Source organism: Leptodactylus fuscus, chromosome 4 (genome assembly GCF_031893055.1).
Source record: "Leptodactylus fuscus isolate aLepFus1 chromosome 4, aLepFus1.hap2, whole genome shotgun sequence".
NCBI lineage: Eukaryota > Metazoa > Chordata > Amphibia > Anura > Leptodactylidae > Leptodactylus > Leptodactylus fuscus.
The window spans coordinates 73,281,793-73,306,200 of NC_134268.1; the positions used below are offsets into that span (position 1 = coordinate 73,281,793).

A 24,408-nucleotide genomic window follows, 5' to 3' on the forward strand; every position below is an offset into this window, starting at 1 on the left:
TATAAGTTACCTGAATGACAACATCCACATTAGAGATGATCTCTCCATCTGAACTCTCAACTGGAATATCATAAGATACCGTGTACCTCATGGAACCGCCATAAGATGTCAACTGTAATCATACAATAAAACACAATATAAAAATGTTATAAAAAGTAATATTTTATACTCTATAAGATCTTATAAAGAAAATGTGTCAAAGACAATGGTTTTACTAGTAAACAAGCAAATGCTATGATATTTTCTTTACTTTTCATTTGTTTTTGTCATTGAAGATCTTTTCTAATTGTATTTTCTGTACACGATTATGTGAGTTACCATCTTGCCTAAGCTGTAGTTCTGTCATTCAGAGATATGCCTACAGTATGTAAAATGGCCAAGATTTGTCTTTTCACTTCAGCTGATCACTGATATCTGATAGTCATAGATGTGGAGAGAAAGCTTTCCTTATTCTTTAGAGAAACATACTTTATTTCCAAGGTAAGAATGTGGGGCCTCCCAGTAATACACGGACTGTAATGTCTTGTGGGCTTCTGTATTGTTGATGCTTATCTGGTGAGGGCCATCAAACTGGTCTTGCTGAGGCTGAATCCTTTCTGATCCTTGTAAGTCACTGACATGCCAGCCCCTAATATCAGTCATCTGCAACAAGAAAAGAAAGAACAGATGCAATTAATATTTCAGGATCAGATAATTTAATAATTTAATGAAAATTAACATCTTTATTTTAGAATACTATGAAACAACTCAAGCACTTCAATTGACACTGGTAAGATCAGACAATAGAGTAGATAAAGTTACATAGTGTTGAAAAGCTATTCAAGAGGCATAAAAGACATACTTTGGTTACATTATATGGTGTAACATTGTGACATACAATTAATTTCTACTGATTGTTATACAGTGCCTGGGTCACAATGTAAAATATATAATGGGCCCCCACTTACCATGAGCTATCTAGAACAGGTGTGTTCTCTTATGTTTTAGAGAGGTCTTTGGGCCCCCTGAGGCTGCAGGGCCCAGTAACATTTGCTATCTCTGCACCCCCTGTAGTTTTTCCCTTTTTGTCATACAATCTACAGACTTAAGTTGGCCATAAAAAGATTGAAGGGGGTTGTCCAACTCTATTTTAAAAGGTTACACTGTGTTGCAAATAGTGTTAGCTTCTGTCTACAGGTCCCGGCTGATGTCAGCAATGATTTCAGGTTTTAGTTAAGCGAAATCTTCATCCAATCATGAGGCTCAGTGATGACCACTTCGTAAGTGAACAAAACGCACATTGGGTTGCTGGACAGTGTGGTCGTGGGTATCTGAATTCATGGCTGATTGGTAATTTATTTAGATTTTAATCCCCTGACTTTTCATTCTTCTCTTTTTAGGGTTAACATTTACTTTGGCTTATACTTATTATATATGGTTTTCTTTGTTGGACATTTTAGTATTTTCTACTTTATTTGCTATTTAATTTTGCATAATTACTTGGATATTTATTTTGGGAAGTAGATGAATATGAATTGTGGATAGGGTTTTATCTATATAGAATTTGTGGGGATTGTTTATTTATGTAATATTTAGACCAATATATTAGTTATTGTATTTATATGATGATGAAATATTTATTATTGTATACTCACTTGTACCACATTGTCTTTTGTGTTTTTAATTTATTTTGATTGTTTTTAATTTATCTTGCAACTTGAAACATTGATGGATTGATTAATTCATGTATTTTTATCATATTATAATATTATTTATATTTTATTTGATTATTGCGTTTTGGGGAATGGTTATTGGTTTTGAGTATTACGGATTTGGGATTCCCTAATTCTTGTGGTTAAAATATTTTCGTATATTATTACACTTGTTATCCTTCTTTATTGATTTATTGTGCCTGGCTTTTTGTGAAAATATATGTCAGCCATGCTCCTATACCTGAGTTGTATGCCAAAACAGTTCATCGCAGACACCGGAAACACCAAAACAGAAGCATTCGGTACATCCTTCTGGATTCTGTTCCTGTAAGTTGTAGTAGCCAGCCTTACACCGGTCACAGTTTTCTCCTTCCACGTGTTCCTGAAATATAGGACCAAATATTATTAATATGGATACTACTGCTCATCCTGATTACGATAAGCACTGTACATGAGGCATCTTCCTTTAAAGGGACTTTCCAATCTCAAACTGAATTTGAATACTGATGGCCTATTCAAAGCAAAGGTCATCAGTATGGAATATGTCAGTCTCTGATACCCAGACCCCGCACAGATCAGCTGTTGCAGCAGCCTCCGGGTGCTAGAAGCTACTGGTGGATGGGTAATGTGTGCAGCATGGCTACTATTCAAGTAATAGGAGTGGAGAAGCAACCCCACACACTGTATGGTGCTACTTCTGGGGGTGTCACCACTATGAAAATTCAGTTTGGAGATGGAGAAAGTTCTTTAAGAAATTATCTGAAATGCAATACATATGACAGTCAGAGAGTCTCAAAAAATGTAATTGGCAGCTGAATAAGCAGAATTGTAGATAAAAATCACTTAGGAAATAAAAGGTTTGAACTCACCTTACATATACACTGCTCTGCACAAGGATCATCATTCACACTCCCTATTAAACTGCAGTTACAACGCACACAGTTTGGGTATCCCTTGTATCCAAAGTCACACTGATCACATTTTGTTCCTGTGTATCCCTCTTTGCAATTACATTTTCCAGGAAGAATGCCTGTATAATACAAAACACATGTATTACTACCACAAGACTAAAGGGCAGAATCAGCTTCATCCTGTAAGGCAGTCACCCAGGCAGCTGTAGTCCCATCTTTCCTGGATGTGCCATAAATATCCAAGATGGGAAACCACTTTAACCACTTCAGGATTAATCCATTTTCCCTGGTTCAGGACTGGACAATTATTGGGTTTAGATTTAGATTTTTTTTTTCAGTTATACATGGTGTTTTAGTGGAGTTTTTTATATTACTGTACTTAGTTTTTACTCGACTTCTTTACACCAGAAAACACGCCGTGGATATCTTAAATGTCATTAAGTGTTTCTTAAGCAGTTTTTTATGCTGATTTCAAATCTGAAAACCGTTTTGCTCTATCAGGTCAAATTCTTAAGGTATTGTCGAATAAATGTTTTTATTTTGCTTTAATAGGACTACAAGCTTCTGACAGTACACAATATTATATATATACATGATATGATGTCATCTCATGCTAACTTCATAGGTCCAAGTTCCATCCACATGCTAAAGGACACGACTGTTGACGGCTCATAAAGTCTTATGTTTGTGTAATGACAGTCACCTCTATTACAAAAGTGTCTGACCACTGCATAAGCAATACCGCCCCTGCTACCTCTTGTGTCATCCCCTCTACCTCATAGATTGTAAGCTCTTGCGAGCAGGGCCCTCAGTCCCATTGTGTGAATTGATATTCTTTGTAATGTATCTTTGTGTCTGTATTTGAACCCTACAAATTGTACAGCGCTGTGGAATATGTTGGCGCTATATAAATCAAATTTATTATTATTATTATTATTATATTATTATTATTATTATATATGTTCTCTCTCTCTCTCTCTCTCTCTCTCTCTCTCTCTCTATATATATATATACTGTATATATATATATATATATATATATATATATATATACTAGCATCTACCCACGACTGTGTCTGCGTGTTGCTGTTGGCAACGTCACGCGTATACGCATGCAATTGTTGCTGGCGATAATCCGCCTGCGCCTGTGTCTTGGCTCTGCTACATCCCTGTATATGTGCAGTATACCCAGGTGTGCCCCGGGTACCAAACATCCAAACACACAAACATCCAAACACACAAACTTTCACATTTATATATTTATATATATATATATATATATATATATATATATATATATATATATATATATATATATATAAAGAATATTGCATTCTAATTATTTGTTAAAGGTGCTCTATCATTGGCAAAAGTTAACTAATCACATCCTTGCACAGCCTTTAGAAAGGATATTCCACACCTACTTTTAGTATGTAAATCGTCTCAGTAGTGTTTGAATAAGTCCATTTTATTCATATGCTAATTAGCTTCTGCACGAGAAGTTGTCAGCCAGCTCTCCTCTCCTTGCTGTGTGCTATGTATGAGAGCAGGGAGGAGTCAGCAGCAGCAACCTGTGCTGTATACACAGAAGACAGTGCACGAAGAGACTTCCGGGGTGCACAGAGAAGGCTCATTAGCATATGAATAAAAACGGACTTATACAAAATCTACTGAGGCAACTTACATACAAAAGGTATGTGTGGAATAGCCTTTCTAGAAAACCTAGGCGCAGTCAGCGATGAACATGGTGAGCGCTTCCACCAGGACACTTCGGTGATGGAGTCACGCTATCAGGGTCAGGGGAGTGCAACCATGTTGGACGCTTCAGCGTGATTTGTCAACTCATCAGTATAAGCGGAAGTCTACAGCCAAGAAATTTAAACCATGAACATGTTTAATGAATTTTTGCAAATATTTTACAGATATTAGACTTCAAACTGAATTTTTGTTTATCATATAATTATGTATGTTATATATCATTAATATGTATGTTATATATGTATGTTATATATAATTTCAGTATCTATAGCCACGTTCATGTTTACGTTTAAAATTCATGTAGCAATAACTTTTAAAATACAAGTTTTTGTGCAAAAATTACATTTCTTATGTTTTTAAGTAATTAATTGAAATATAAAATTTAAGATCATGGATATTTCAAGAATGGCGGGTGATCCAGAAAAACGGTTTGCATATTTGAAATCAGCATGTTCAAATTGACTAAGATTGATTATTGTATACCAAGATATCCGCGGAAAGTTTTTTTTGTTGTTGTTGTTGTTTAGTGTTATTTATGTTCCCAATAAAAGTCATAATATACCATTTGGGGGCATTTTAATATAACTTTTTTTTTGGGGGGGGGGGGGCTGATTTACCCTGTAACTAATGCTGATACATTAGCCCCAGTTACAGGAGGAATACAACTTCCATAGCTACCCTGAAGAAATGATCTAGCTCCTTCATTCATTCATTAATCAAAGCATCATGAAGTTAACACCACCTACATGACCCCTGAGTCTAAATTACAGGCCTCAGTGTAGACTTAGAGTCAGGTGGAGGATGGCAGGCGATAGGGATGCCTGGGAATGAAGAACGCATATTGTGACAGACAACTGGAGAGGTGAGGAAAGGGTTAATGAGTTCATTTTTATTTTTGAGCACCTTCCCTGAGCCTCTGATTACTGTTCTCTGGGGTCTAAAGAAACTACAGCAATTTGTGAGTGGCAAACCCCCAAAAACTTGATTCAGATAAACCCAAAATCTTTAGAAAATGAATAATAAATCAAGTGGACTTATCCCTGACTGTGAATCCAGACAACAAACAGATATATATAACTTATCTTTCCTTTTGTCTGGAGATATCCAGATAAGTATATCACATGGTAACCAGCATTTCGAAAGAAATTGTATTTACAAATTCTTTTACACGATCTCCCATATGTGTCTACGTGTGACCACACAGTGGTTAAGTTGTGAGTGAAATCTGTCAGGGATTTTCCTAGCATGTAACAATACTGTAATATTGTAACTGTGATTCACTTCTTTTCTAAACAAAATGGAAGCACTTAACCAAATTTACGACAAGATAAGGGTGGGCACAATTGTATGTGGGTTTCAATTCCAAATGGTGGTAAAAAATATAAAAAGCACATCTGAAAGCTGGAGAAGATGGAGAAATACCTGGTTTGGCGTGCTTATCATCAACCACACAAACTGGACTAAGAGACCCAAAGGGATCACATTCACAAGGATAGCATGGATCATCTGAGTAAGGGGAGACCTGTTGATGGAACGCACATTATTGTAATAAATATTTAGGTAGAGAGAAAAAAAACAAAAATATAGAAACAAAAACCCTCCTCTGTCCCCGCCCCCACATTTCCCCACATGATATGATGTCATCTCATGCTAACTCCATAGGTCCAAGCTCCATCCACATGTTATAGGACACGACTGTCGACGGCTCATAAAGTCTTATGTTTATGTAATGACAGTCACATCTATTACAAAAGGGTCTGACCTCTGCATAAGCAATACCGCCCCTGCTACCTCTTGTGTCACCCCCTCTACCTCATAGATTGAAAAAGAAAACAAAAGGAGACACCGAGCGCCAAATATAGTGTAGTAGTCTCACACGTGAATAGTAATGGTATAATAGACCAACCAAATGGCCTCTTACCTTCTCACGTTATGAGTGTCGCAATATATCAACCAAATTGGAAACGTGGCGGCAGCAACTGATTCCCCTCGTGTGGACCAAGGTACACGGGATAACAAAACAATAATGTCCTTCAGGATCTTGACCCCAAAAGGAGGTTGGGGATGAGTGCGCACAAATCCAGTAGTCAAGTTAAGAATCTTCCAAACTTTTAATTAATATAAACACAGCATGACGCGTTTCGGGCTAAAATGCCCTTCTTCAGGTGCAGTTAAAACTTGGCTGAGCAGCCTTCAGAGAATGGTACCGGTAACGTGTGGCTACACATTACCGGTACCATTCTCTGAAGGCTGCTCAGCCAAGTTTTAATTGCACCTGAAGAAGGGCATTTTAGCCCAAAACGCGTCGTGCTGTGTTTATATTAATTAAAAGTTTGGAAGATTCTTAACTTGACTACTGGATTTGTGCGCACTCATCCCCAACCTCCACGGTCCTTTTGGGGTCAAGATCCTGAAGGACATTATTGTTTTGTTACCTCATAGATTGTAAGCTCTTGCGAGCAGGGCCCTCAGTCCCATTGTGTGAAATGATTTTCTTTGTAATGTATCTTTCTGTCTGTATTTGAACCCTACAAATTGTACAGCGCTGCGGAATATGTTGGCGCTATATAAATAAAATTTTTTATTATTATTATTATTAGGCAGGTAAAGAGTTAACAACTATGTTTTACTATGAAATGCGGCAGTGTCCATAGGGTAGCTTCCCTCTTGCTTTCTCCAGCCCAGGTAACCTTAATTGACAGGTCTCTCCCTACTTGCATATATACAGTGTATATACCATGATGTTACCTTGTGTGGCCTATAGTATCCTTCAATACATGTTTCACAATTAATTCCGGCTGTAAACTGAGTGCAGTTGATACAAACGCCTCCTCCAATATACTGGTCATGAACGTTCAAGCTCATGTTGCGATCAGCCACAGACTGTTCATAGTAACAATCCTCTGCTTTATTATGACAGTTACATTCTGTGCAGAAGAAGACGATATTACATTAGTATATACTTCATTTATTGGATATCTAACAAGATCAAAATCTGTGAATACAGTAGTCGAGAAATTCAACTTACTCTCGCATTTATTGCCAATGGAAATGGTGCCAGGTCGCCATGGATTCTGGTGGTAACCAGGACAACACTCATTACAACTCTCCCCGCAAGTGTTGCGTTCACATTGACACTGGAGTTTCTGCATGAAAAAAAGGAATTAAAAATGAAGGCGCTTTTATATACCGACTCACATTCCACACATGTTAAATGAAATCTAGTTTTTGTTAGCTGATTCTATTGAGAGTGAAATAACTTTCTCATGTCAGAAGAGAAGGAATGTAATGTGAACAGGCGTGACAAGTAATGTCATCATGTCAGGTTCACAATACTGCTGTATACTTTATATTAAAAAAAAGAGCCTATATCGCTTTACTGTGTTCTGTTTAATTCTATTCCCAAAGTATTCTGTTTTATTCAAGCACATGGGACGCTGCTGCAATCCTCAAAACAGCCGCTATAAAGGAAAAAAGGGACTCGAGAGCATCACAGCAGTCATTTTCTGGCATGTAAACAATTATAGGGAGCACGAAAAAAAAAGTTTGGTTGGTTTTCCAACAGTCAGGTACCACTGATCTACAACTGATGGCCTATCTTAAGAATACATCATGCATTGGATAATTACTTTATACCCAAATAAATAGAGTGGGGAACTACAATTTTTAAAATGTAACACAGTCTGGGAAACATGGTCTGCGTGGCAAAAAACCCAGAGAAATTGTCTATTGTGGTCCATTCTCTCCGTGGAGCTCCATCAAAGTCTATGAGACTGTGAGACAGCACACACATTCATGTATTATAATATTTTATAATATGTGTTTTAGGCTGAAACCAAATGTTACAAAAACAAAACGTTTTACAGTATCGGCAAAGTGGATGGGATTCTGGCTAATCCCATCCATGCACTGCAGAAAAAAATCTACAACACAAAAAAACGCTGGTGTTTACTGTATAGGTATAATAGGGGCAAAAAGTACACAGGGGAAAACTGCAAAATCGCAATGAAAAATTCTGTGGAAAAAACATTGATGTGTGTCTGCCACAGTTTTTCCGCAGCGGTTTTTAGTAGCATGGAAACACTTTTTATGCCTCACTAGATAGTGGCATAGCCAAAAAGAGTCTTTAAACACATCTGATTTCGTGACGAAGTCTACCAAAAGTTTGGCAAGATGAACCAAATTTATGATACATTGCACCCCATTGTAATACATTTGGCTTCTGTCTGCATTAGCTTTAATTTATAGTATTAATATTAACGTGTTTATCAGCACTCGCCACTTGTTCCACAACGACATATGACGGAGTAAATGCAGGGCTAATGGGCCCTATGAAGGTCCAACAGTATAAATAAGACAGGTCCAAAGATCTCACATGGTTACAATGACAGCTTACCTTGGTAACTTCATCCCAAGGGCAGCTACGAGCGTGACCATAGCAAATGCACATTCCTCCAACTGAAATATCTTTGACAGAGTAATAGTACTAAAAAGAAAGACAAGGAAAAGGTTATGATTTGTAGAAAAAAAAAAACAATAAAAGCTCTGGAGCATAATATATTATTTATAGTACAACATCATATTTTCAGATTTAGTTTTCCATGTTTTATTGTTAAATATGCCTTTACTATATATAAGGTACCAATACCAAACAACATACTTACTCTTCGGGTTACTATAGGATCCAAATCCTTCAAGTTCCCATAGCTCAGGGTCATAAGATCTGCATTTAGTGTTCGAATACGTTGAAGGCGAAGGCGGATATATCTTGCAGAGGTGAAATCCAACAAAGCCGGAGAAGGATCGTCAGAACTTGGTCTTCCATTAATCAATGATGTGTGGATCTACGTTAATGGAAAAAACGGTATTATGTTTACTTGCTCAGAAAAATACAGTAAGGACATAGATATTAAGACTGAATGAGATTAGAAAAAAAAACGTTCAACTATTTATCGAGAAACAGTACCACGCTTGTCTATGGGCTGTAACTGGCAGCTCAAACCCATAATCCCTGTTTTAGGAATCCCATTGGGCTACAATAACAAAGACCGCATATATATGGTCAGTTATTCATTTATTTCTCCATTGTCTCTAAGTTTAGAAGGAGTAATTGAGTCCAGTGGGCGGTCCTATCAGTGACTGTGTATAAAGAGAGAGCTGTCAATCACCGTTAGCACCGCCCACTAGACTCAATTAGCCCTTCTAGGCATAGGAAGAACAGAAAAATAAATGGATAAATAACAGGGTAAACTGAATGTTCTCCCACACAACTATATATCAATCCACATAGCTCCTCCTGCTCTATAACATGCTGCCTGCGGATTACAAAGCATTTGACATGATGACAGATTTTTTTTAAGGCCGGAGCCCCACGAGTTGGACCCACTGCAATTTCCAAAACCCGAGCGGTTTTGGAAATTGCAGCATGTCAATTATATCTACGGAAACGCCAGCTTTTTTTCCCATAGATAGAGGAAAACTCAGCTAACTTTCTGTTAAAAGCACTGCGGTAAAAATCACGATGCTTGCCACCGCGGTTTTTTAGCGGTGGGACGTTCCATGGGGCCCTAGCCTAAAAGAGGACTTTCCAGGAGGGTGGCCTTATAGTTAAGAGTCAACGATGGGCGGTGAGGTAGGATGGTAGATTTCTATAGCCTGTTACTGTGATGGGAGTGTGCTTCACTGCCCAGCAATGACACTGAGCTGTAAGGCCAGCCCCTCTGACTGTGCAGCGATATCAGTAGCTGAAAATAACAGCACTGATATCTCTGCAACAGGGGATTGTACCACTTAATTCACCCTCAGCTTTGCAGTAGTATATAACATGCCGTATGAACCGTCCTCTTTAAGGCAAAGGGCCCATGTAGCGAGCCGCAGCCAAATAGTGATGTGATGCATTTCCGTTTCCGTCTTTTTCTCCACAGCACTTAAAAAGTTTTCCTCTTCAGCCTTTCTGCTTCTATTATACCTATACGGAAAATGTCGGCATTTCTGTAGGTATAATTGACATGCTGTGATTTACAAAAACACAACAGATTGTATTTCTCTAATGTGTGGATGAGATTAGGCAGAATCCCATTAACATTGCAGGTGTAGCAATTTTTAATAGAAATAGCAATGTTTCCTCTACATGGGGCCCCAGCCTTAATGTTAGTCTTAGGCAATGCTTAGAATTGAACAGAATCTTGCTATAGTTTATAATATTCAGATGTTGCATAGGGTTTGGTCAACTGTACTGTAGTACTTATATGACCACAAGGAGTTAAAGAAAAAAATATTAAGAGCATCAATTGTATCCTTTCCCTTTGCAAAAATTCTTAACAAAGCCCACAGTAGAAGAATGCAGCAGGTCTGCAATATCTGAACAATGCCTAGCAGTTCTCATAGCTCCAGACTGCAGAGTAAAATGTTGTTAATTCCTAATTTAAAAAAAAGTATTGTTGAAGCATCCATGCTATTTAGCCGACGCCAAGCATTCACATTTTGATAGGCTATACTAACACCTACATATGACTCCTATCACCTAAACTGCTGTTCTAATGTACCCTCAGCATGAACCGTTCAAGACAATAATGCTAATTGAAAGCCACAGGAAATCTGTGTTCAATCTCATAAATGAGTAAAAGAAAGCAGTAACACAAATATATGAACTTAAAGAGTCAATATCACCAGAAACAAGCCCTTTCAGACCACAACAATGATCATTTCTGATTTCTCTGGAGGAAGCTGAATCCAACAAGATATTTCTCCTGCTTTGGCTGTTGCAAGTGAATTTCTATCCATGGAAAACAATGAACACCCAGATAAAAACATTAAAATCTACCTCTCCATGCTCCAGGGGCACAAGCCTTGAATAGTAGGACGTGCAGATCACTTCATCATCTCGCTTGTAGGTTGGGGGCCCAAGTCTTGGCGTCACATTGTAACGAGTCAGACACTCTGTATCACTAATTGCATAATACTGCCACGGCATAAATTCAACCCCATCAATGGAGCGCTCTAAAATCCAGTTCCCAGGTCTTGGAGAATTTGCGACTTTGATGATGACATATGCGACTTGAAAGACCTATAAAAGACACATTAACCATATTAAATACACTGCTATATTTCAATATACCTTTAAGCATTAATTCTCAGACTGATTTTCATATGCGATTTAATATATTTATTAAAATACAGTACTGTGTGACAACACTTTTCCTGCAAAACATCAATTCTTCTAGATACACTTGCACACGGTTTTTGAAGGGACTCGAAAGAGAGGTTTTTCCAAAAATCTTGGAAATCTAAGCACAAATCTTCTGTGGATGAAGAAGTGCTCAAGTCCTTAAGTCCTTCTGTCTCTTCATTTAATCCAAGACAGACTTGATTGTGCTGATATCAGAGCTCTTTGGGGGCCATATCATTACACCAAATATTGATGTGATTTAGACTATAACATTCCTATTCTTGAAATATATTTTTTAAGCATTCTCACTTTGCTGCATTTTTCCACATTTGGCTAAATACTTTTGCACATTAATGTATTTACAACAGTGTTACATTATGATACAGTGTGATGTATATAATGTGTATGAAATAATAATGTACTGTATGTATGTGTATGTGAGAGACCCTCGCAACTTTAAGTGGGAATTTGGTGTGTCAGAATAAACAATATATCATGTGATACAATCCCACAAGTGTATACAAAACCCCAGCCCTAAACAACTCACAAGATGTTAGAAAATCGTGCATGACTGCGCCAGAATAAAAATGTCTTTTTTACCATATTTGATCAGGCCTGTCCTAAATGCAATGTTACCAGCTCCGCTAGATTTCTATATCCCCTGTGACTACGGGGTACTCGAAGTGACAAGGTGATGTAATCCACATATTATTGCCATATTATTGTTACGGTGGTCCTTATATAGTTAATGCTTCAGGATATTTCATTTTATTTTAGTTTTAATGCATGGTTGCAGATTCTACGCTTGATAAACAATGTTTTGAGGTACATTAAGTCTGAGGCAGAAACCTCTATTATGTGTATACAGGTCAAGTTGTTGTATCAGTTCTATGGATCATTTTGAGAACCCATTGATACTTCATTTTGTAGTTCCAGATGCTGACCTCCATCTTTGTCTGGTTGGCTGAACAATAAAGCAGTTTTCATGATGAGGTTTTATTTAATGGCTCTAGAGTTATCGGTGTAGACAATGCATAAGCTGATACAGCTAACTGTAAATCCAGCCTCTAAGAGGTTTCATGCACTACAAATAGAGCACTATTATACTGCCTAATGTAACACATGGAGCATGATGTGTGCAGACATATTCCTATTTCACACTGTTCTGGCTAACAAGCCACTCTCTGTCATACACCTGAGGTCAATGCACTCTCAATCCATTGTGCTAAACCTCTATCATTCTTTCATTCGTCTTACTATTGGTCTTTGTTCTATACTGTACTTCCTAAAGTATCAAACAACACCCACTGCAGACATGATATATATGTACATAGCTATACAAGGATCCAGTCGGTGGAGATGGTGGTGGTGGTAGTGGGGTATTATTGACTTCCCACCATATCCTATCCTACTAATAGTATAAATGTCAAAGTTTGGATGTTTGTGTGTTTGGATACTTGGTCCTCCATCGTGCCAAAATGGCTGAACGGATATGGTTGACATTCACACATAACTCACTGGTGACCTGGACTGAAACATAGGCTACTTGATATGCCACTCAGTGCCTGGAATTCCCGACCGCAACCGCCGAATGTATGCTCTGACTAGGCTTAAGAACCCAAGATGACGTCATCACAGGTCCTTCAGCCATTCCCAGATTGGATGGCGCTATTGTGTTGGGCGGATTTATATCGGCTGAAGCTGGGCACTGGGCGCACTGAAGAAAATGGCGTCGAATAGACCGGCGGCGGCGGAGCAAACAATCAGCCGTGGTCCTGGCCCACACAAGTAGCATCGGGAGTGCTGCTTCGGTTAGTACGATAGGGGATTTCTGGATTTGAAGGGGGGGGGCGGGGAGGAATGTCGGTAGCCTACAGAATGCACGGGTGGGATTGAGGAGGCCGCGGGGGGGTTATTCTGGGTAGGGTTGGAGCACACCTACGAATACTGCCCATATACACAGAAGTAGCAGAGTGCCAACAACAACTCGCGGACGAAGTACAGAATAAGACTGTATTCAATAGACTGACCTAATATATTTTATAAAAAACAAAAGAGACACCGAGCACACTATATAGTGTAGAATGTCTGATAAATTTTGGTGGAAATAACCAGAAGATGTAATTTAAAAGGACCAAATGCCCTCTCACCTGATGAGGTTGTGAAAATCGCTCACAACTACGTTTGGGGTTTACCGTCAGGTGGAGGAGGCAGCACATCTGATGGACACCGGTCAAGGCCGGGGAAGATAGCGTTTTCAATGAAATGGAAAGACTGCGCTGTCAGGTCACAACAGGATTTTATTTGAATAAGACAATGATGCACAACGCTAAAAAATCGATGCGTTTCGGGCACACCTGCCCTTTTTCAAGTGCGTAACTTCACACAAAGCTCGGTCAGTCCGGAAGATGTATACAAATTGTATGCCCTACAATTTGTATGCATCTTCCGGACTGACCGAGCTTTGTGTGAAGTTACGCACTTGAAAAAAGGGCAGGTGTGCCTGAAACGCGGCGATTTTTTAGCGTTGTGCATCATTGTCTTATTCAATAAAATCCTGTTGTGACCTGAGAGCGCCTTCTTTCCATTTCATTGAAAACGCTAATATATTTTATGGATCACAATTACTTGTATTGTTAGAGAGACTTTAAAGAGGACCTTTCATCAGATTGGGCACATACAGTTCTATATACTGCTGGAAAGCTAACAGTGCGCTGAATTCAGCGCACTGTCGGCTTTCCCGATCTGTGCCCCAGTTAAAGAGCTATCGGTCCCGATACTGTAGCTCTTTACAGTCAAAAGGGCGTTTCTGACAGTCACTCAGGTACGTCCTTCTTCAAAGCAGCGTTTCACAGTGCTCGTCCATAGATGAGTATTATCAGGAGAGGAGGGGGCATTCCTCCCCACTCACAAAGTACAGCGCGATAGGTGCTGCTTTGAAGAAGGACGTACCTGACTGAATTCAGCTGAATTCAGCGCACTGTCAGCTTTCCAGCAGTATATAGAACTGCCTGTGCCCAAATCGGTGAAGGGTCCTCTTTAAGGAAACTTATTCTGGGTTTAGGACAGTCTTCCCTGTATGAGAAAGGCACTAGGATACACATTAACAAATTATTAAATTATTAAAATTGTGACCAGTCGTCAGTAAGTTTTCCTTCAGAGCCCTCATACATATGGAGCACACAATGTCCTATCAGTTTAAAGAACGACATAGATTATGTATTACATAAATATACAAATGTAGAGCACTTTTTACAGTTTTCTAGAAATATAAGATTAATAACTAACTGGTAACCCAGGGCACATTACATCACTAGTAAGACAGCTAGTACACGAGGTACCATAAATGGATGATATAACACAAAAGACTGAAGAAGAGGGGTTTTGCGTTTTGCATATGCGTGCACCATGATCAGCAACCTTCCAAAGAAAAAAGCATCTTAAGCTTACATAAAACAGAAACTCCTAGGTCTGCAGCAGATCTTTGAGTCTTTTATATGTATTATTATATAATAGATATCCAATAGCCTTCCTCTTGAAGCTGTACTGCTTTTGAAGTCTACTAGTACCATCTGTAAGCATGTAAAGTAACCATACTGATATGAGGTCCACTAGTACCAGCTGTACCACGATTTAGGAGTTACACTGATTTTGAGGTCCATTTGTACCAACTGTACCCATTATAATCCAGTTGTCTTTATTTTGAGTTCCATTCACATCAGCTGTGTCTGAGACTATTGAGACTATTTTAACTGTAGTCTGTGCTAGTCCTTATCTCCCAAACATCAACAGGACAGCCCCAGATTAAGAGGGCAATATACTGTGTAGGGGCACTAAGGGGGTATTATAGTTAACGTTGGGTACTTGGGGGCTATCATTGTGAGTTACACAAAGGAGGACAATAATAATGTATTCAGGGCACAAAAGCACTAGGCGGGATTGGGTCGGGTCATAGGGAGCATTGCTGGGACTGTGCCCTGTAGGAGGCTTGGCTTAATATATGTCATTATATGTTATTTACCCCTTTCTGTGAAAGTTTCTGAAAGGAGTAAGTATGTTAGTCAATGCTAATAATCTTGGGCGCTGTCTTTAGGCCATTACGTCCATCTGTACTCAAATCGGGACCTGGACAAATTCTAAGAGCCATCAATACCATATTTACCCATATTATAGTAGCTGCATGAAATAGGTAAGGCATTTTATTTTAGTGGTCTTTATAGTTCTTACCATAGATATAAGCATACAGTGAACTTTAGAAATATTGTAAACCACGGTGTGATTGTGAAAGTGAAAAGGAGCTTGTTTTGCATTAGGTTTCCCTTTAAGCATCTTTACCCACCAATACTGATGTACTCTGGCTAATGCAATGGGCTCTGCCGCTCAGTAATAATGTGTATTCATCCTGACTGTCCAGGACTTGCACATCTCAATTGAGAATGCAAAGCAAAGAGAATAAAAGCCTAGAAAGTAACCGTGGACACCGCACAAACAGTCATGTGACCGAGGAGATGCGAGTCTGAAGGAATGTCTGTGAAAGCACATAATGGGAGAGACTGGGCTGCCTGTAGTAAAAATGTCTCCTTTCAATGTAATGGATGAGCCATGTGCTTGCTAATTTTCTCAGAACAAAGCTCTAAAATCCTCCGCGGTTCAACCTCTTAGGCCGGTGTCATAAGCATTTTGAAATGAGTCATGCTTGAGCTGAGAAGTATAAGCATTCTTTATACTCACACATAAAACACTTAAGTTGCTTACGTCCGCAGCAAACTCAACTCTGTGAAATGTGTTTGTACAAGCAAATGCTGAATTGTTCTACATCCTACAGTGAAAGTGTAAGGAAGAGCTCACAAGTCTACCGGAGCAGTTTCATTTCCCATGGAGAATACAATATGTGGTAATGAAATTCATTTTTGACATTTTTTGGTTAACTATTTCCAAGAATCGAACATAATTTGTTATGAAGAAAGGACAGCAGTCATCTGCAACTTATTCTGGTGCAAGACTTTGACACTCACATATAACAAAAGTTTATAAGTTTATAGAAGTATATTAGATTTGCAGTTTTTAGCATTATACATATGATAATACATAGGATACCAGTAAGGCTGCTACACTAACTGAACACTAGATAAGGTACACATCTGCGTCTTTGCTGTCTGCCACATGTTCAGAGTCCCCTGTGCAGGATACATCCAGAGGAGACAAGGTAGGTCAGCTAGCAGACAACCACTTTGAAGTATACTGTCAATGTCCAACCATTTAAAAGCCTTGCAGCATGACTTGGATGTTCGCCAAATCGGACATTCCTCTGCAGAAAGCTGTTCTGAAGTGCTGGCTCCTCATCAGTGCAGTGTAGAGTATGGGTTGGCTGGGTGAGAGGCCTTTGACACTTGTCTTACGAGGTTTTGTTTCTTTTTGGTAAGAGCACCATGCAGGTGTAAAAAGTCTTATAGTCCATAGATTCTAGCTGTGTTGCAAGACGTTTTTTCATGCCTATTCACACCAATGGTCAACAGAATATGGGGGTGTGACACCAGGACCCTGCATCGATCAGCTGTTCAGGCAGCCTCTGGGTGCCATACCTTTAATCTACTGCAGTGGAAAGGGAGGAGAACCAGTCTGATCCTATTCAAGTAATAGGTGCAGAACTGTACTTCCCCAACACCACCACTATACAATGGGGGAGACAAAAGTAGTAACTTTAAAGAAGATCTTTCACATCTCCACCTACTCTGTTTGCTTCACTCACTCACTTATTGATTTTGGTGCAGTTATTTTTATCTCTAGCCCCCACCATTCCCAAACAGTCATTGCTGGCAGTTGCAGCACAATTATGATCTGGGCTCAGATAGGCGGTCCAGCCCAGGACCACCCATCTGACCATAGAGAGCATAACTGTGCTGAAACTATCAGAAATGAAATCTCCTGAGCAATCTCAGAAGTGGTGGGAGGTACAGAAAATATTCCAACTATGTGAGAATCAGAGGCATGGAGCCTTTTCAAAGCTGCAATGAGTTGGAGTTAGGGATTGTAGGTAGTGAAAGGTCCTCTTTAAGAACCCATGCCAGAAATCCATGCAAAAATGGAGTTACATTTGAAGCCCCATCAAAAAATGCAATGTTAAACATCTTGGAGCATTTCTGTATATACAGACAGTTACTTGAAAAGCTTCTCATACTACTCAAAGTAATTGTAAATTTTCAAGTAAAGGTCAATTTTCAGATCTCTATTTTTATGTGGTACATGATCATCAAACTTCTACCACCTGCCAGTCAAGGAATCTTCCCTCCTTTCAGTTGCTGTAAGTCTGTTGACAACTGTGTTTGAGTTCTTGCTCCTCATTATTACACAATATAGTACCAACCTACTGGGTGAGATATCTTTGATGCCATATTGGAAGGAGCTGGATCATTTTACAGAAAACCAGCTGCTGTAGAACAACTTACAGGTAACGCTTCCTGGAAAAAAAGTATACAAATTGTCTTTTCTCCATAGGAGTAAAACTGTCTGTCAGAGACATCTCACATGCTGTACTGACCTGGAGAAATAACTTTGAGACTGGTGTCTACATAATGTCTCTGATTGGTTGATATCCCTAGTGATATTTTAAGTCTCTTTCAAAAACCCCCATGTGTCCTGGGTTAGGTCATTGTCGGTATCTGATTAATCGGGGCCTGCCAGCCAGGTCCTGCACACTGGAAGCTGTATACAGAGTGAACAGCTGGAAGCAGCTCTGCTCCTATTTAAGTGAATAAGAGAAAATCTAAAGTTCCCCGCGGCCTCCACTACAAAGCCTGACACTGTAGCAGTGGAAACAAGGAACTGCAGCTCTGATCCCCTTCACTTGCTTATAAGCAGAGCTACTCTCAGCTGTACACTATGCATACAGAATTAATCTGCAGCTAAAGCGCATGGATCCCTGCCTGTACACGAGGTGCACAATAACTCTAGCAGGCCACTTTTCAAGGTTTAGTCACTTTACTGCAGGTGCAAAACAACATTTGTACAAGCTATAATGTCCCTTTAAGATTAAAATGTAAATCTGCAGAGGTCAGTTAAATATTAACTAACCTTTAAATTAGCAGCAGTAATTAATCCGCGTGTGGATAAATAATTCACTACATTATTACTACACTTGATAAATAATTAAAAGCATGGTTAACATTTACAGTGGGAGAGAAAAGCATGCTGGTATGTAACTGTGGCATCAATTACTGGAATCTATACAAGATTTAGGGAGAACCTAGGGCATCTATTAAACAGTAACAATGCAGCTACATCTAGAACACACAACACATTAATGTCTAATTTAACAGTTTACAATGTATTTTAATATAGCTAAAAAGTTGGGTTATAGGTTGCAGGCTCAATCTAGACCACCACAGAACTCGTAAATCCCTTGGTTGGCCCCCCACCTTTAGACTGCCTCTCCCCCCACACACTGCTTTTTAATAAGCTGTTACCAATTGGATTAGTTCAGCCAGTAACGGGCTCTACTAACTTACCGATCCCGTTCCTGCCTACAGCCTTTTCCCCTTCCTCCTAGTCTTCAGGAGACCCCCTGCACCACACATTACAGCAACGCATTGGAAAGTGTTGTTCAGCGCACAGGGCCCCATGAAGGGTGAAGAGGAAATGAAAAAGGCGGTAGGCATGAACGGTAAGTGAATGTAGCCACTTCTCCCAGGCCTACAATCTGCATGGCATAAGAGGTACGTGTCAATACTTACCTATCTGCTCCCCGGTCCTGCTCTGGACACACTGTTGTGACATCATGTGAGCCCACAGCAGGAGGCAGAGAGAAATAGAACAGACAGGAAAGTAATGAGCTAATTCCGCTTTCTAGGAGACCACTGTACAGTTCACTGATCTACCATACAAAGGTCCCAGCACTGGTCCCCCCTATACACTTAATTGGTCTCCCATACAGAGGTCCCTTTATTTTGAATAAACAAAATTCCTCAGGGTGACAGAGCCTATTAAATGATGTATGTCACTGAGCTTTTCAGATCTGGTTAAAGGTCCTCTTTAAGTCATTTAGAAATGTACACCATTTTTTAATATAGTTGCATTATAGTTGTAAACTGTAAAATAGTGTTACAAGATGTTTGTACACGTTCATACTATGGGCGAATTTATCAAGGTACTTGTGGCTAGTTTCTATTGTGAAAATAGTCCCAAATATTTGCGTTAGCAATTTGCTTTTCTGGCACATTAATACATTTTAAATGAATTCTGCCTACGGTATTTTACTCCGGTTCACTTTAGAATTTTTAAACAAATTTTGGAGCAGCCTGGCAAACAATGCAATTAAATTATTCTTTAAGAAAACGTCATGTATATCACTGTGTTACTATGTTTTGTGTTACCAGGCTACATTTACACTGACATTCAGACCAAAGTCTTCTTGGCATCAAAAGGACACAAATTTCACTTTAACTGCAATAGACATTGTTATAAATCACAAGGGTCTTTTGCCTGCTGTTTGGATCCATGAAATACTAAAACAATCTGCCGTATAGTAATAAGTATTGCATATTTACATTAATTAAAGACTTGCATTAATGGGCAATAAAATGCTACAAACTGTAATTACAGCTTTTCTATCTGAAGCGGGTTAATCTTTACTTACTCCTTATGCCTATAAAGATATTATCAAACTAACTGAAACTTGTGCTGAATCACTGGGATCTGATTTTCTGAGAGAGAAGTGACTCTATACCACAGCTATAGTCAAGGTCTTTCATCATCAGTCATTATATTACATCAAAGCTCTCAAAGACACTCAATAGCTACCTGTCTTAAAATGACCAGAAGGTAGGTCCTGTCTTCACAAAATTCAGATATGTCATAGTGTCATTCCAAAAGCTCTTTGAGAGTACGCACCGCAGCCACAACAAATAGCTCATCCTGTTTAATGGCTACAGTATGTGCCTACTTGATAATAGTAGCCTAGGTCTCTAAGTTTACATACATATGTTCCAGTGAAAGAATAAGGGAGCGTTCACACTACCGTCAGTGTCCGACAGGTATTGTCCGCTCCTAGTGTCCATTTAAAATCTCGCACAGACATTAGGAGCGGACACTAGCTGTGTCCGTGACACTTGTCATTTATTTAAATGGCGATCGGGTGCGTTCTTTTGTACTCTGTGCCTGTCCTTCACTGTCTGCTTGTAAAGATGTCCAACTTTTCAAGCGGACAGAAAAACCCGACATGTAGAATTTTTCTGTCCGCTTGAAAAGTTGGACATCTTTACAAGTGGACAGTGAAGGACAGGCACAGAGTGCAAAAGAACGCACCCGATCGCCATTTAAATGAATGACAAGTGTCACGGACACAGCTAATGTCCGCTCCTAATGTCCGTGTGAGATTTTGAATGGACTCTAGGAGCGGACACTACCTGTCGGACACTGACGGTAGTGTGAACGCCCCCTAAGATGTAAAAGAATAAAATAAGAAACCTGGGTAAGTCTCCCTACCTCTGCCAAACAGGAAGCCTAACATGGCCCGTAGACAGACACATGCAGCGACCATTAAAAAAATAAATAAATAACAGCAGGTGTGACCACACTGTACGGCCATGACATGGGCGAGATGTGGTCATGACAGGGTCAAAAACTGGTCAGTTATTCCAGTTGCCACAGTTTGTTAAACTGATTGTTTATTGGGTACCTTTAGTTAAAAGGGTTTTCCAGAATACTTGGAAAGCTGAGAGTTGGGAGTAAATAAAAAATAGTCATATATATCTATCCCAGGTCCTCTGCTCAGGTGTTACACCTCTGCTTAATGTGATGCCAACTCTGGTCTGGCTGGAAATGAAGAGACACAGGCCATTCATCAGTAGTGATGTCACCAGTACCCAACATGTGACTGCTGAGGTCAGTGATTGACTCCAGTCCATCTAGTGTTGGCACTATAGAATGAAGAAGACAGGGAAAGGAGAATGGAGAGACTGGGGATAGAGTATTACTATTTTTTATTTTACCCCCAACCCTATGGGTTTTACATTTATTCTGGATAGGCCTTTTAGGCTGAGGCCCCATGTTGCAGAAATGTAGATTTTTTTTTGTTGCAGATTTTGTTGCAGTTTTTTGAGCCAACGTCAGGAGTGAATTGAGCAGGTAGAGGTATAACAGATTCGCATATATTTCTCATTCCTTTTGTAGCCACTCCTAGGTTTGGCTCAAAAAAACAGCAAAATCTACAACAAAAGAAGCTGTGTTTCCGCAATATACGGCCTCAGCCTTAATGACTGTGTAGAAAACTGCAAAACTGCTACAACAGCATATAAGCGGTTTACAATAGTTGTGTTGGTGTTGACTCCCTTTAGTAGAAACAGACAAAAATTACTGTTCTTGCAGAAATAGATTATTTTACAATGTCAAAGAGACTGATTGTATTATATTTGTATGAATGGATATTTAGTACATTATACCGCATTTAAGAAAAGTTAGTAATATTGGATAGAAAACCCTGGTCTTCCATCCACTACCCTTATATGTTTTCCATACAATCCATATAAAAGAAAGCGACACATGGTCTGCCAAATGTAGACAAATTCTCTGAAAGCTGGCACATGCCCCTATACCTGGCAGAAAGCCATCCAGACTCCATGCATAGCTGGCCAGCCTGTGCTCACCAGAGTATCTGAGGTCACTCAGTGTTACTTACTTTTTACTAAATCATTCTTCTATATCAGGTCACAATACTTTGTTTCTGCTTCACAAACTTTACCTGAGGCAATAACTGACTTAAAACATGGAGGTATAATGCTTTATACATACCTGCCCTAACCGGCCCATTGACAATATAATGAACCACAGACAAGTCTTCTATAGGATCAGAAGGCACATCTGTTACAATGCACAGTCTACTAACTGTCTTGATACATACTGCTTTGTCCCATCTATTATAGAGAAATCTGCATACTGAAATAAAGGGATTGATGAGTAAAATAACAAAGTGAACCCTTAAGGGCCTATTATATTGATATTTGGGTTACTTATTGGGGATATATGATAATATATTCTGCAATGTGCCCTTGTCCTGCCTGAAAATAAATAAAAATGATTTGCTGTTGTAGTTTTTTTATAATATGGGTATTATTTTTATGTTTTTACTGTTGGACCAGTAATAAAGTTTTTTTTTCCGATTATGTATCATAGACTGCAAGCTCTTGTGAGCAGGGTCCTCACTCCTATTGTGTGAAGTGATTTATTGCTCTGTAATGTACATGAACCCTATGACTGTAAAGTGCTGCAGAATACGTTAGTGTTATATAACTAAAAATGTGACATTTTTTTTATTATTATTATTACTATTTTTGTTATTAATAATAATAATAATGACACTTATTTGTATATATCCACTGTATATATTTGGTTTAGGATATGATGCGTATATATATCTATATATATATCTATATATATATATATATATATATATATATATATATATATATATATTATGAAATAGCTGGACAGGTTCAATGTTATCAATTGCTGTTAGCTTTCTGTTTTACATTTTTATAGATGTTATCGCCACTGATCTGGTTTTGAATAAATATGTTGTGTAATTGTTAATATTTTAGGCTTTTAAAATAAAAACATTCTGGAAACTGAATGAAACAATGTGGTGTAAAAGATGCCTAAGAGAAGATGAAGTTGCGATCATTAGTCAGAAACATTAGTTTTCCAATGTCCTGTTATATTCATTGACAAAGTTATGGACTTTCCTATAATGTAGCTTGTAATGTGCTTGTTTCCCAGGAAAGTATTATTATAAGCCAAGACTCCAGGCCAAGCTGATATAATTACCTGTTTTAGATCCAGTGTTATGGTGACCCAGTGGTATTCTCTCCCATTCTGAATACTGGGACTCTGCCACCAGTCATTTGTGCCATCAATTGCATTGGTAATTGGGTGCCGTTCTGTAAAGAAGAAATAGTCAAAGAATTTTGTCTGCTCTTTGTAATGAGTTAATAACGACAGAACGGAAAATAGTAACACTCTGATCTTGGGCTTATTTAAATGGTCACTAACTCTTCAACAAACTTTGTACAAATCAATATTACAAGTAAATAAAAGAAACTGTGTAAACATCTTATCAGGGAAAAATGCTTCTTTCTCCACTTATCAGGCTATTTCCTCCTTTCCCTCTCTCCTAAACTATTTACCCATTCTGATTTATTTTTTTTGTTCAGCTAAGGCTAGGTTCACAATAGCGCTCGGTTTCCGTCCCCCATTCAGCTTGAAAAATGTGGAGAGAAAGGAAGCAAATTTACTTCTACATATTGCAGTATGTCATGTACATCATCTTGACAGAGTGAGGCAATGAGTTGAACAGAATGGATGCAGCATGGAATAACTCCTTTAGATGGGAGTGAGAAGTGTAATAAGGGACTGTTGTAGGCCACTGGCTGAACAAAGAGCACAAGTGAACTGGTAAATGGAGATGAGAGCAGAGATGTTTGACAGAGCGCTAATGTAGAAAGCTGAGCAGACTAGACAGACAGTTTCAGAGTTTCTTCTACAAAAAAATGGTTAACCCGTATGATGAGCAGCAGAGAGCAGAGAAGTCAAGATAGCAACCAGACAGAAAGATCAGCCTGACTACCATGTTCATGATGGATCACAGCAGAGTCTGTCTGTTTGGTGGAATGGCAGTGAGTAATAAATTAGAGAAGTTTAGGTGAGGAATGATCAGGGCCTGGATTGATGTTCTAGTAGTATCAGTCGTGTGGGGAGGTACAAGAAATGCTTTATTAAGGCAGCAGGAAATGTTAGGAAACAAAGGATAAATCTGAGACAAGTATAACTCCAAGACATCAGGCCTTATGTCTTCGGAGGATGGTGGTGATACGAACAAACATGGAGATATC

General features: G+C 38.9%; 1 protein-coding gene across 1 annotated transcript in view; it reads right to left on the reverse strand.

Annotated features, from left to right (window-relative positions):
* The window catches only part of LAMA1 (laminin subunit alpha 1), a 135,306-nt gene that overhangs the window by 83,033 nt on the left and 27,865 nt on the right, over positions 1–24,408 (reverse strand). Inside the window, exons 3-13 of the mRNA XM_075270662.1 lie at positions 23,345–23,457; positions 11,183–11,425; positions 9,024–9,203; positions 8,756–8,845; positions 7,388–7,505; positions 7,108–7,286; positions 5,782–5,881; positions 2,561–2,721; positions 1,933–2,073; positions 469–642; positions 11–112 (exon numbers count right to left, since the gene is read on the reverse strand). Of these exons, the coding sequence (XP_075126763.1) occupies positions 11–112; positions 469–642; positions 1,933–2,073; positions 2,561–2,721; positions 5,782–5,881; positions 7,108–7,286; positions 7,388–7,505; positions 8,756–8,845; positions 9,024–9,203; positions 11,183–11,425; positions 23,345–23,457 (1,601 nt within the window). The remainder of the gene's footprint in view (positions 1–10; positions 113–468; positions 643–1,932; positions 2,074–2,560; positions 2,722–5,781; positions 5,882–7,107; positions 7,287–7,387; positions 7,506–8,755; positions 8,846–9,023; positions 9,204–11,182; positions 11,426–23,344; positions 23,458–24,408) is intronic.